At 44.7% G+C, this 14,437-nt stretch overlaps 1 protein-coding gene across 4 annotated transcripts in view; it reads right to left on the bottom strand.

The window, feature by feature from the left end:
- LOC110498124 (unconventional myosin-VI) overlaps window positions 1-14,437 on the bottom strand; it is a 100,641-nt gene that overhangs the window by 42,187 nt on the left and 44,017 nt on the right. For all 4 annotated transcript variants that reach the window (XM_036955105.2, XM_036955103.2, XM_090211499.1 and 1 more), the window contains exons 11-14: window positions 13,962-14,142; window positions 10,618-10,762; window positions 825-982; window positions 472-563 (exon numbers count right to left, since the gene is read on the bottom strand). In XM_036955105.2, the coding sequence (XP_036811000.2) occupies window positions 472-563; window positions 825-982; window positions 10,618-10,762; window positions 13,962-14,142 (576 nt within the window). The remainder of the gene's footprint in view (window positions 1-471; window positions 564-824; window positions 983-10,617; window positions 10,763-13,961; window positions 14,143-14,437) is intronic.

Here is a 14,437-nt window from a genome sequence, read left to right as displayed (position 1 = left end):
CACAGGCTGTGTGTCTGTGGAGAGATCGCACAGGCTGTGTGTGTCTGTGGAGAGATCGCACAGGCTGTGTGTGTCTGTGGAGAGATCGCACAGGCTGTGTGTGTCTGTGGAGAGATCGCACAGGCTGTGTGTGTCTGTGGAGAGATCGCACAGGCTGTGTGTGTCTGTGGAGAGATCGCACAGGCTATGTGTGTCTGTGGAGAGATCGCACAGGCTGTGTGTGTCTGTGGAGAGATCGCACAGGCTGTGTGTGTCTGTGGAGAGATCGCACAGGCTGTGTGTGTCTGTGGAGAGATCGCACAGGCTGTGTGTGTCTGTGGAGAGATCACACAGGCTGTGTGTGTGTTGTGTGTGTCACGCATCTTTAGCTTGTCGACCGACATCCTCCTGGGTCTTCAGTGGGAGTCCAGAGCTTAAAGAACCCTAGCAACCCACCTCCGCGCCCCCCACAAGTCTCCATCAATCACTCACCTCTTTAAGTATGCGCTCATTGAAGAACTGCTGCAGCTTCTCATTGCAGTAGTTGATGCAGAACTGCTCAAAGCTGTTGTGCTCAAAATACTCTGGGGGGGGAACATGAAAGTGTAAATGATCTGCCACGTCCAGTGTTGGAATGAAGAATGCTCTTCTTCAGGCAGTTACTGGTACTGTATATATCCAATTAAGTCAGGTAGTAAAGTTTTTAGAAAGATAATAGTTTATGTGAGGCCATGCAGGAAACAAAAGCCTACCAGATAAATGAATGGTCAGATGGCTAGATAGACAGAAAAGACAGACAGAGGGAAAAAACAGAGAAACTCACTGCTCTAGAACGACATACTTACCAAAGCCAGCGATATCCAGCACCCCAATGAAGTTGGAGGAGGTGTTGAAGGGGAAGCACTGGTTGACCCTCCTGACCACGTGATCGAAGAGGCAGCTGTACACGGCCTTGGCCAGGGCGTCCCGGGCATTGTTTGCCTGTTCCACCTTCAGAGGCACCCTGGGGGGAAAAGACAGCGGGGCACTGAGAAGCCAAAACTGTGACAAGGCTACTTCTTAGTAGAAATACACAGTTTTAATCAATGCAGCCATTTCTCACACCAGGTTAATGTGCAAAGAAAGTTGGAGTTGTTTCTGAATTAGTATTTACAGGATGGTATAAGTGTGTTATTTTCTAAGACAAGGAGGTCTGGAGGTCAAAAGAGACGCTATTAGAAGTGACAGTACTCCCTGAACCTTGGCTCACTCTCATTACCATAGCACTCTACTCTGAACTGAACAAGTTCAGCTATGGTGTAGTGCTCCCCATCCTGCACCCAGTCTCGTGGCTGGTATCTAACAAGGTGGACTGGAGAACTATTCAAAATGTATCCTGCTGTTTTTTCTCTCCTGAACAGGCTTCGAGCTTTAGCAGCAGGTTCAGAGCAAACCTTTGACCTGTTGAAGTCAGGCCCAGATACCATTTCTGCTTACTTCCCACCCCAGTCCTCAACATATTCTCATCTATAATCTATTCACGATCAGCCTCCTTAAAATGGTTCTCCATATAGACCTTAGCCACTCCATTTCAGATCCAAAGACACCAGCCACTCCACTCACACCCCCCCTCCCCCCGATTCTCAACCTCCCCAGGAAAAAGCGAAGTGTCTGGGGCCCAAATGACATGGCCCAGCCCCCTTTCCGGGGTGGCAGGTAGCCTAGTGGTTAAAGCGTTGGGCCAGTAAACGAAAGGATCGAATCCCAGAGCTGACAAGGTAAAAATCTGTTGTTCTGCCCCTGAACAAGGCAGTAAACCCACTGTTTCCCAGTAGGGCGTCATTGTAAAGAATTTGTTCTTAACTGACTTGCCTAGTTAAATGAAGTTGAAATAAAACATTTAAAATCCACCTGCTTTCAAGGCACCAGGCTCCAGGCTACCTCCCCTCCCCCCTCAGATACAGCTGCATTATTCATGGTGAGAAAAGACTGGGGCCAGGCTGCATCTGGGCCTGTTGAAATATTAATCCAGGCCTGTTACTCTTGGATGGTATCAATACAGCACCACTGGGCTGTTTCCTCCTAGGACCTCTGCTTTGAAATATCTGTCTAGGAACACTGTAGACTCTATTCTCGGCTGGCGTTAAGGAGGCACAAATGTCAAATGCACGTTAGTTTGCAATTTCATTGTGTAAAAACTGTCATTTTTCCAGCCCTTACGCCAGCTTCGTCAATTTACCTGTCTATCTGGAAGCAGTAACGATGAGTAGACGTTCCCCGTCTCTATATATTGGCTCTTTTTCCAGCTCCTATAAAAAAGTTTGAATGTGTGTAAAATCCTACATAGTCTACGCCTAATATTATATGCGTACAAGGAGTAATTATGGTGCCTGTAACTGTATTTAGACAGCCTATTTAAAACAAGTTGTTTTGTTTTATTAGAATTATTCACTGTCGTTTTAGGTCTTATCAATAGTGAATAAAATGTTGCTTATTGAAAATGTTTGGCCTGTCCATAGCTCAGACATAAGACATTTTACAGTAGGCCTATATATCAGTGTGCATGCCATTTTAACAATATATTTCCATATTGAAGCCATGCAATTACTGTTCAAAAGTAATTATAACATATTCAGCATATTTAGCAAATAGGGGATAGGCCTACATATTTTATTTTGTTTCTGTAGGCTATTTAACAAAATAGGCTGTAACGAACTAACATTCGAATTTGAGACGATGACAACGCAATACATAAAATACAGTAAATACACAACTTGAAGTAACCAGACTGTACAGTGCAGTCGGAAAGTTCAGACCTCTTGACCTTTTCCACATTTCGTTATGTTACAGCCTTACTCTAAAATTGAATAAATACTTTTTTCCCCTCATCAATCTACACACAATACCCCTTAATGGCAAAGCAAAAGTAGTTTTTTTATGCTGCAAATTTATGTTAAAACCCCCCCGGAAATATCACATTTACGTAAGTCTTCAGACCTTTTACTCAGTACTTTGTTGGATCACCTTTTTTGCAGCGATTACAGCATCGAGTCTTATTGGGCATGAGGCTAAAAGCCTGGCACACCTGTATTTGGGGAGTTTGTCCCATTCTTCTATGCAGATCCTCTCAAGCTCAGTCACTTTGGATGGGGGAGCATCACTGCAAAGCTATTTTCAGTTCTCTCCAGACATGTTAGATCCGGTTCAAGTCCAGCCTTGGGCTGGGCCACTCAAGGACATTGAGAGACTTGTTTCCCGAAGCCACTCCTGCGTTCTCTTGGTTGTGTGCTTAGGGTTGTTGCCCTGTCGGAAGGTGAACCTTCGCCCCAATCTGAAGTCCTAAGCCCTCTGGAGCAGGCTTTCATCAAGGATCTCTCTGTACTCTGATCCATTCATCTTTCCCTCGATCCTTACTAGTTTCCCAGTACCTGCTGCTGAAAAACATCCCCACAGCATGATGCTGCCACCACCATGCTTCACAGTAGGGATGGTGCCAGGTTTCCTCAAGATGTGACGCTTGGCATTCAGGCCAAAGAGTTTAATCTTGGTTTCATCAGACCAGATAATCTTGTTTCTCATGGTCTGAGAGTCTTTTTGTGCCTTTTAGCAAACTCCAAGTGGGCTGTCATGTGCCTTTTACTGAGGAGTGGTTTCGCCACTCTACCATAAAGGCCTGATTGGTGGAGTGCTGCAGAAATGGTTAAACCACCTGACCAAGTCCTAAAGCAATGAGACTCCCTAAATCTTTCTCAGATTATTTCCAATCCCACAAGGTATGACTCCACACACCAAGAAAATGCTACTCTCCTCAATGTTATCCTCACAAATGATCCTGATAGGTATCAGTCTGGTGTTTTCTGTAATGAAATTAGTGATCACTGTTTTACAGCCTGTGTTCATAATGGCTGTTCAGTGAAACGACCTGTCCTGATTTGTCATACAGTAGACGCTTGCTAAAAAACTTGAATGAGCAAGCATTCCTTCATGAACTGGCCTCTGTAAAATGGTATAGAATCAGCTTGATCCCCTCTGTTGAAGACGCTTGGACCTTCTTTTTTGATATTTTCAGTGACATTGTTAACAATCACACCCCCATAAAGAAAATTAGAATTAAAAACAGGTTCAGCCCCTGGGTCGACCGTGATCTTGCAGAGTTACTCAGCCTCAAGAATTGCATTTGGCGAAAGGCTCGGCACACGCATACTTAGACTGATTGGCTCTCGTTCAGGCAAATTATGAATAAGTGCACTCAGGCTATATCCAGAAGGCCAAAGTTAGTTACTTTAAGGAGCAGTTCTCTCTCTGTGGGTCTAACTCCAAAAAGTTCTGGAAAACGGTTAAAGACCTGGAGAATAAACCCTCCTCCTCACAGCTGCCCATGTCCCTTAATGTTGATGTGGTTGTTTCTGACAAGAAATACATGGCTGAGCTTTTTAAATCACGACTTCATTAAGTCAGGATTCCTATTTGACTCAGCCATGCCTCCTTGCCCATCCAAAATGTCTTCATCTCCCAGCCCTTCTAATGCGACTAGCCGCGATGCTCCTCCCTCTTTTTCCCCTGCCCCGCTACAAAGTTTATCCCTGCAGGCAGTCACTGTGTCCAAGGTGCTAAAGGAGCTCCTTAAACTTGACCCCCCCAAAAAAACATCTGGGTCAGATGGTTTAGACCCTTTCTTATTTAAGGCTGCTGCCCCTATCAGCACCAAGCCTGTCTCTCCTTTCTGGGGAGGTTCCCATTTCTTGGAAGGCAGCCATGGTGTGTCCTTTATTTAAAGGGGGGGGGGGGGGGGATCAAGCTGATCCTAACTGTTCTAGGCCTATTTCTATTTTTACACTGTTTATAAAAAGTGTTGGAAAAACTTGTCAATAATCAACTGACTGGCTTTCTTCATGTCTATAGTATTCTATCTGGTTTCTGCTCAGGTTATGATGTGTCACTGCAACCTTAACAGTCCTCAATGTCATCATTGCCTTTGATTATAAGCAATGTCGTGCTGCTATTTTTGTTGATTTGGTCAAAGCTTTTGATACGGTAGACCATGGGTGTCAAACTCTGGCCCGTGGGCCAAATTTGGCCCGCGGGGTAATTATATTTGGCCCGCGAGACAATACCAAATTACTACTAGAGCTGGCCCGCCGGTATTATACAGCGCATTCACCACTAATACTACGAATCCCATAATGCTCTGCTGTTTTCGCGCGCCAATCAGGACAGGACCCAGAAACGCTCTCTCCTCTGTGACAGTAGTCATAGCAACATAGACGCTACAACTGTCAGCGAGCTAACCCTTCCCAAAAATGGAAGAAAGAAAAGAAAGGCAGAAAACAGGAGCTTTCTGGACAAGTGGGAGGCAGAATATCTGTTTACATATGTAAAAGACAAACCTGTTTGTCTTGTTTGTGGAGTCAACGTGGCTGTAAGTAAGGAGTACAACATTAGACGACACTATGAAACTAAACACCATGACAAATACAAGGACCTGGACATGACTCAAAAGAGCCAGAAAGTAGAGGAGATGAAAAGAAGTTTGGTTTCACAACAGAATATGTTTAAAAAAGCCACATCACAAAGCGAGGCTGCTGTAAAGGCTAGTTATATAGTGGCAGCAGAGATCGCAAAATCAGCCCGGCCCTTTAATGAGGGAGAGTTCATGAAAAAGTGCATGATGAAGGTTTGTGACCTCGTATGCCCAGAGAAAAAACAAGCATTTTCAAACGTGAGCCTGAGCAGGAACACAGTAGCTGATCGCACATGTGATCTTGCCACCAATCTGTATGACCAGCTTATGGAAAAGGGAAAAGATTTTGTTGCGTTCTCCCTCGCTGTGGATGAGAGCTGCGACGCATCTGATACTGCTCAGCTGTCAGTCTTCATCCGTGGAGTGGACTCAAATCTCTGTGTGTTACGGAGGAGCTATTAGGATTCAAATCAATGCATGGCACAACCACAGGAAAGGAAATCTTTGAGGAGGTTTCCAAATGTGTAACCGAAATAAAGCTGCCGTGGGATAAACTCGTTGGATTAACGACAGATGGTGCGCCAGCGATGTGCGGTAAAAAGAGTGGACTGGTGGGCATGGTTCGGGAGAAGATGCGGGAAGAGAACTGTGCAGGTGAGCTAACTGTTTACCACTGCATCATACATCAGGAAGCACTGTGTGCCAAAGCCCTAAAGATGGAACATGTTATGACCACAGTAACACAGGTAGTTAACTTTATAAGAGCCAAAGGTCTAAATCACCGCCAGTTTAAATCTTTTCTGGAGGAGTGTGGTTCGGAATACGCAGACGTGCCGTATCACACAGAGGTGAGATGGCTAAGCAGAGGAAAAGTACTGAACAGATGTTTCGAGCTGCGTGAGGAAATATGTAAATTCCTGGAAACCAAAGGGAAGGATACAGCAGAGCTCCGGGAGCAAAAGTTCCTGTGTGAGCTGGCCTTTCTCTGTGACATCTCGAGCCATCTCGATGCGCTGAACCTGCAGCTTCAGGGGCGGGGGCGCATCATCACAGACATGTACGCTGCAGTGAGGGCCTTCAAAACTAAACTGTGCCTGTGGGAGAATCAGATGCTGCAAGGAAACCCTTGCCATTTTCCCTGCTGCCAATCCATAAAAGCGCAGATCTCTACCGCCGTGTTCCCATGCGCACAGTTTGCTGAAAAACTCAGTGTTCTCGCCGCTGAGTTTAGCCGGCGATTTGCCGACTTCGATGCCCAGAAATGCAAGTTTGAACTGCTTAGTAATCCCTTCACAGTTGATGTGGAAAATGCACCAACCAACATCCAAATGGAGCTGATTGAACTCCAGTGCAACGACACGCTGAAGTCAAAGTATGATGCTGTGGGCGCCGCACAGTTTCCACGGTTCATCCCTGACACAATGCCTCAGCTCCGCACCCAAGCTGCTCAGATGCTCTCCATGTTCGGCAGCACTTATCTATGCGAGCAACTTTTCTCCTCGATGAAGTTGACCAAAACAACTCACAGAAGACGTCTGACTGATGAACATCTTCGCTCGATACTGAGGATTTCTTCAGCTCAGAGCTTGAGCCCAGACATTGATGAACTAGCATCCAAGAAGAGATGCCAGGTATCTGGCTTGGGCACATCAGATTAGACCAGTGTGCAATAATTAACGTTTTCTTTATGCACTTTTTCTTGCTACAAGGCATGGGCTTGAATGGTTGATTGATTTATTATCATTTTATTTGTAAAATTATTAGCCAGTGGAAAAAGTTTATTTTGGTATTTAAATCAGAAGGCTGCAAATAGAAAAGAGGCATACAATTTTTATTTAAATTTTATTTATTTAATAAATGAATGCCATTGATGTGTTTTTTCATTTGAAATTCGATTTTGCATGTCTCCACTATTAAATTATATATTGTATGGTAATAAGCGATGCTTGTTCCATATTCAATGTTAAAGCAAAACTTGTTTGGGTCCATATTAAAAGGTTAATTTGTTCAATGTTGGCCCGTGACTTTGTTCAGGTTTTACATTTTGGCCCACTGGGTATTTGAGTTTGACATCCCTGCGGTAGACCATTCCATTCTTGTGGGCCGGTGAAGGAGTATTGGTATCTCTGAGGGGTCTTTGGCCTGGTTTGCTAACTACCTCTCTCAAAGAGTGCAGTGTATAGTCAGAACATCTGCTGTCTCAGCCACTGCCTGTCACCAAGGGAGTACCCAAAGGCTCAAACCTAGGCCCCATGCTCTTCTCAATTTACATCAACAACATAGCTCAGGGAGTAGGAAGCTCTCCCATCCATGTATATGCAGATGATAGTCTTATACTCAGCTGGCCCCTCCCAGGATTTTGTGTTAAACGCTCTACAACAAAGCTTTCTTAGTGTCCAACAAGCTTTCTCTACCCTTAACCGTGTTCTGAACACCTCCAAAACAAAGGTCATATGGTTTGGTAAGAAGAATGCCCCTCTTCCCACAGGTGCGATTACTACCTCTGAGGGTTTAAAGCTTGATGTTGTCACCTCGAACAAGTACTTGGGAGTATGGCTAGACGGTAGACTGTCCTTCTCTCAGCACATATCAAATCTGCAGGCTAAAGTTACATCTAGACTGGGTTTCCTCTATCGTAATTGCTCCTCTTTCACCCCAACTGCAAAACTAACGCGGATTCAGATGACCATCCTACCAATGCTAGATTACGGAGATGTAATTTATAGATCAGCAGATAAGGTTGCTCTCGAGTGGCTAGATGTTCTTTACCATTCGGACATCAGATTTGCCACCAATGCTCCTAATATGACACATCACTGCACTCTATACTCCTCTGTAAACTGGTCATCCCCGTAAACCCGTCGCAAGACCCACTGGCCGATGCTTACTTATAAAACCCTCTTAGGCTTCACTCTCCCCTATCTGAGATATCTACTGCAGCCCTCATCCTCCACATTCAACATCCATTCTGCCAGTCACATTCGGTTAAAGATCCCCAAAGTACATACATCCCTGGGTCGCTCGTCTTTTCAGTTTGCTGCAGCTATCGACTGGAACGAACTGCAACAATCACTCAAACTAGACAGTTTTATCTCAATCTCTTCATTCAAAGACTCAGTCATGGACACTCACTGACAGTTGTGACTGCTTTGCATGATGTATTGTTGTCTCTACCTTCTTGCCCCTTGTGCTGTTGTCTGTGCCCAATAATGTTTGTACCATGTTTTGTGCTGCCACCATGTCTTGCTACCATGTTGTTGTCATGTTGTGTTGCTCCCATGCTGTGTTTTCATGTGTTGCTGCCATGCTATGTCGTTGTCTTTGGTCTCTATGTAGCGTTGTGCTGTTTCTCTTCGTGATGTGTGTTTTGTCCTATTTTTATTAAATTGTTTTATTTTTAAATCACAGCCCCCGTCCCCGCAGGAGGCCTTTGCCATTTGGTAGGCCGTCATTGTAAATAAGAATTTGTTCTTAACTGACTTGCCTAGTTAGTTAAAGGTTAAATAAAATAAATACAAAATAAAATGGTCCTTCTGGAAAGTTCTCCCATTTCCACAGATGAATTCTGGAGTTCTCTGTCAGAGTGACCAATGGGTTCTTGGTCCCTTCCCATACCAAGGCTCTTCTCCCCTGATTGCTCAGTTTGGCCAGGTGGCCAGCTCTAAGAAGGGTCTTGGTGGTTCCAAACTTCTTCCATTTAAGAATGATGGAAGCCACTGTGTTCTTGGACCTTCGACACAATCCTGCCTCAGAGCTCTATGGACAATTCCTTCGACCTCATGGCTTGGTTTTTGCTTTAACATGCACTGTCAACTGTGGGACCTTAGACAGGTGTGTGCCTTTCCAAATCATGTCCAAATCAATTGAATTGACCACAGGTGGACTCCAATCAAGTTGTAGCAACATCTCAAGGCTGAGCAAAGGAAACAGGATGCACCTGAGCTCAATTTTGAGTCTCATAGCAAAGGGTCTAAATACTTAGATACGTAAATACGGTATTTTTTTGTTTATGTTTAATGAATTTGCAAACATTTCTCTAAACCTGTTTTCGCTTTGTCATTATGGGTTATTGTGTGTAGATTGATGAGGATAATGTTTTACTTAATACGTTTTAGAATAAGGCTTTAAAGTAACACAATGTGGAAAAAGTCATGAGTTCTGAATATTTTCCGAATGTATTGTATTTAGCCATGGAGCACATTCTAATTGGCCAGTGAGGGGTCAAGCCCCGACACACCTTCAACTTGTTTATTCATCAAAAGACAGCCTTTCGCGTCACTTACTGAGCCCATAATTCTGGTTGTGAAATTAGCAAAAATATTTTAAACCCCCCCTTACCTATAACGCTACCGCCAGGGCTTAGATTTTCAATTTGTTCGTTGAGCCCTGAGTGTATACAAATACAAACAAATAGTAATTTGTGAATGGCCAGAAATTAATATTGAGTAAGGATATTGAAATTATTGAGTGCTCCTTCCACATGAACTTGAATGGAGAGTTGAATTATGTGTATGGGTTACGTCACATAAACAGCTTTATGGCATACTCAAGACTAGATCCACAATGTACCAGTCTTAGTTAAGCCTTCCCCTCTTACACAATCCATCTATATAAATAAGGGCGGCTAAGCATGGCCCAAATGGGTTTAAGAGCCAACAGGACTATTACTGTAAACAGTATAGATGTAGCCTATACGATTAGCCCATCTTTAGCCTGTCTACTGACTGGGTCCATCGTAATGGGGAGACGTCAACATACGTAGCATCAAGACAGAGCATTACGCCACACAGTCACTGTCTGGGAATATGGTATTTTCATGGCTGGCCAACAAAAAGTGTAATCTTTCATCTTTTCTCAGCTCCACATACCAGAGCCCTGCACTGAATTCTGAAACAGTTGAAACTCCCTCTGGCCCATGCCCTCGACACTTTGAAACCCTTGAGGGGAGTGAAAAGTGTACCCGTGGGGGAGAAGGGTATGAAATTGGAATTCAGCGCTAATCTTCTTCACCACACCACAACGTTGACCCTGGCCTAAACTAGTAGATAAGGGCAGGATGTTAAGTGCAGCAGTAGTGGATTTACAATCAATTAGGATTTTACTATTTTATAGTCTATGATTGTAAATTGGTGTACAATTCAGTCTATGACTGCGAGAAACCAATAAAATATACTCATCTAATTTAGAGGTATTCTTACTTGATAACTGTTCCTTTGGCGCCCCCTGCTGTTGTGAGCATGACCCTGGTGGTGAGGCTGACTCTCAGGTCTTCATGGTCCAAACCAAGCAGGTCAGCACAGTAGGCTAGTGTCGGACTGGACTGGTTCATCAGGATGCAGCCGCCTGGAAACACACACACAAGTGGACATGCAAACGCACCACACACACACACACACAGAGACAGAAATGATTGGTGCGCACACAAAGAACCGGGCAACTTCCATCATGCCACTTCAATTGGATTTTGGATGGATTCTACTTCTTTCTTTCTGCTGCCTAGTGCTTGAATACAGCATCTCACGGTGAACACACGCCACACATTCTGCAGACGTAAATGGCTTCATTGCAGGCAGTGAGGTCGGCCTAGATAATGTCCTGCAAAGACAGGAAGAGGGTGTGATGGAGGGAAATGGGCAGATGTATCCATTTCAGAGGAGCGAGAGCACCGTGCGATGTTCCAGGTAATATCTGCTCTCCAGGCAGTACTCTATTACATCATCCATCTTCAGCTTGAATCATGACTTTTCCTATCTGTCAGATGCATTTCAGCACTTCTGGGTCAGTTACATTATAGGAGAGTGGTTTCAGTTGAGCATGTTCTTTTCAATGGGTCTACTTCCAAAGTGGGACAGTGAGACCCGACAGAGAAGAATGTGTCAGCAAGGGGTGGGGAGTAGAGGAGAGGAGACAAGAGGAGAGTAGTGTAGACGAGAGGAAAGAAGAGGACACTAGAGGCGACTAGAGTAGAGGGGACTAGAGTAGAGCCGAGGAGACTAGAGTCGAGGAGACTACAGGAGAATAGAGGAGACTACAGGAGAGAAGAGGAGAAGAGACTAGAGGAGAAGAAAGAAGAGGTGAGGAGACTTGTGTAGAGGAGACTAGAGGAGAGGGTACGAGAGTCGAGCAAACTAGAGGAGACTAGAAGAGAGTCGAGGAGACTATTGGAGACGAGGCGAGAGGAGACTAGAGGCAGGGAGACTAGAGTAGAGGGGAGGAAAGAAAAGGAGGGGGGACTAGGGGAGTATAGCTAGCTAACGCACTTTTGTACATCGCGCTGTAATGTACAATTGACCTTATTTTAGAGCCCCAAAAATACTTCCAGGTCAACTGTAATATGAATACCATTGTAAAGCACAATTTCTCCCCTTTCCAGCAAAATCAATGAGGAGACCTTCATGCTGCCCATCTCTGCATGATTGAAGAAGGCAATAAGCTCGGTCAGGTTTTTAAAAATGGCAGGTTGGGTAGCAAAACCTACTGCGTGATAATGAAAAGGGGAGATTAGCCGTGTGAGGAAACAGCTTTTTTCACCCGATCTGTCCAACTTATCACCTCTAAAATGTCTAATTTATAACACTATAAAGAGTTTATATGTGTCATTACATATCTATTTGAAGGTTTGTGTCGAACTTGAATCGGGTTTTTGGGCGGCGCTAAAGTTATCTTCAGAAGTAAACCGCGGCTGTCGCGGCTTTTAAGAGTCGTGATGGCTTGCAGTGATGATGCAAAAAATGAATCCATTCAGTTGTACAATTGACTAGGTAACCCCGCCTTACCCTGTTCCTGTCTTGTTTTGTTGTTAATCTACAAGAGAAGCGCTACACCTGGTGGAGAGAGGCTGTATGACACAGAATTAGTTGCATTATGCGTGTTGTACGTTACGTCATGACACGTCACAATTTATCGTACAGCGCCAGAGGGGTCCGTTTTTTCAACAATTCTCCAATACTATTGAGCCATTACCATGTCAATCAACGCTTGAATAGAAACGTAGTTCACACCCCAAATTTTGATGCCAACACAGTCACTACAGTCCCATTAGTTTTCATTGCAGCCTCATTTGAATGCCGCGGTTGCGCAAATTTGTACGGAATAAGGTGGGTCAACAGTAGAGGAGAGTAGACAAGAGGAGAGTAGTGGAGATGAGATGAGATGAAAGGAGAGTAGGAGACAAGAGGAGAGTAGTGTCGACGAGATAAGAGGAGAGTAGACGAGAAGGGACGAGAGTAGTGTAGACGAAAGGAGAGGAGATTAGAATAGAAGAGAGTAGAATAGACTAGATTAGACGAGACCAGAGGAGAGGAGAGAAGAGACCAGAGGAGAGATGAGAGGAGACTAGAGTAGAAGAGACTAGAGTAGTGTAGACGAGAAGAGAGGAGACTAGAGGAGACGAGACAAGACTAGAGGAGACGAGACAAGACTAGAGGAGACGAGACGAGACGAGACTAGAGGAGACGAGACTAGAGGAGACGAGACGAGACTAGAGGAGACGAGACGAGACTAGAGGAGACGAGACGAGACTAGAGGAGACGAGACGAGACTAGAGGAGACGAGACGAGACTAGAGGAGAGACTAGAGGAGAGGAGAGACTAGAGGAGAAGAGAGACTAGAGGAGAGGAAAGGAGGGAAGAGGAGAGGAGACGAGAGTAGTGTAGAGGAGAAGAGACGAGAAGAGAGTAGTGTAGAGGAGAGGTCGTGCAAGGTGGCGTGGGAGAACTCTGCGCCTGTATGTGTATCTGCGGGGACATTCTAATAGACGAGACGAGAGGAGACAAGACTAGAGGAAGGAGAGGAGACTAGAGAAAGGAGACGAGACTAGAGGAAGGAGACAAGACTAGAGGAGACGAGACTAGAGGAGACGAGAGAGCTACACTAATGGGGCTTTCACACCAAACTGGTTTGGAGTGGTTTACCAAATTCCCCCCTTATTTCAGTTTGTTTGGGCTGGTGTGAACACACCATCCACGCTCGGGAGCGCAGTAAACAACGCACCATGGTTTGCTCAAAAGGGTGGTCTCAGTTTGATTCAACTCGTACCGGGGTTCGTTGCAGGTGAGAATGAGTTTCGTAAAAAACACAAGGGAAAAAAACACATGCACTATTATTGGTTGTTTGACTGCGAGCATTTGATAAAATGCACGCAGCATCATTTCTTGATATGGCTGAAACATTCTGAGTATAGCAGCACATTTATGAGCAGGGATATAGGCTGCTGAATATAACCTATTCACATCGCATGTTGTTGGAAGACCAAAGCGAAAGTAATACGATGTTCGGGACACACAAGTGATTCTTCTTGACAGTCATAGATGGATTTAACTTTTTCATAGATGCATTTTTGGCCAATAAACAAATTACTAGCATGGACACGTGATTTTGTTTAGGTGTTTTAGTTTATTTGATATTTGGCAATGTGAAACCAACCGAACCAATTTTTTTTATTTTTTTTAATGTAATAAATAACCAAACTGAATCAAACTATACCTCTGAGCTATGTGTGAAAACTCCTTAAGAGAGAGGTTGTGTAGGTAACTTGATTTACCCGATGTGCTCCCAGTCTCCTCAAAGTCGACGTTGCCCAGGTGCAGCACCCCGGCTACCACCCTGAACAGGTCCAGCTTCTCCGTGTCGTCCAGGCCAATCTTCTTCATGGCCCCGCACATCCTGTTGAAGTCTCCCTGGTCGTCCAGCAGAAGGTCCTTCAGGGCACCCAGCTTCACATGCTGGAAGAAGGTGAGACTGGAGAGTCAGGATACTGCACCTGGGCCCATATTTACAAAGAGTCTGTGTGCTAGGGACCTGATCCTAGATCAGCACTATTTGTGAATACAGGCCCTGTACTAGTTTAGGTCAGGAGTCTTTCCAGCATCATGTGGCCTGACTATGGGAAAACTCCTGGTCCCTTGTAGGCTGTCATTAGTCGTGTGAGAGCCATCACACACACAGCAAACTATCCTACTGTATGAACAAGTCTGCAGTGATACAGTAGGCTTCACTTCCTGGGACGAAGTGGATTTA

This window comes from Oncorhynchus mykiss, chromosome 19, assembly GCF_057628025.1.
Source record: "Oncorhynchus mykiss isolate SJ-2025 chromosome 19, ASM5762802v1, whole genome shotgun sequence".
NCBI classification, from domain to species: Eukaryota; Metazoa; Chordata; class Actinopteri; order Salmoniformes; family Salmonidae; genus Oncorhynchus; species Oncorhynchus mykiss.
Note: the sequence above shows the minus strand (reverse complement) of the source record. Positions and strands in the feature narration are given on the sequence as shown.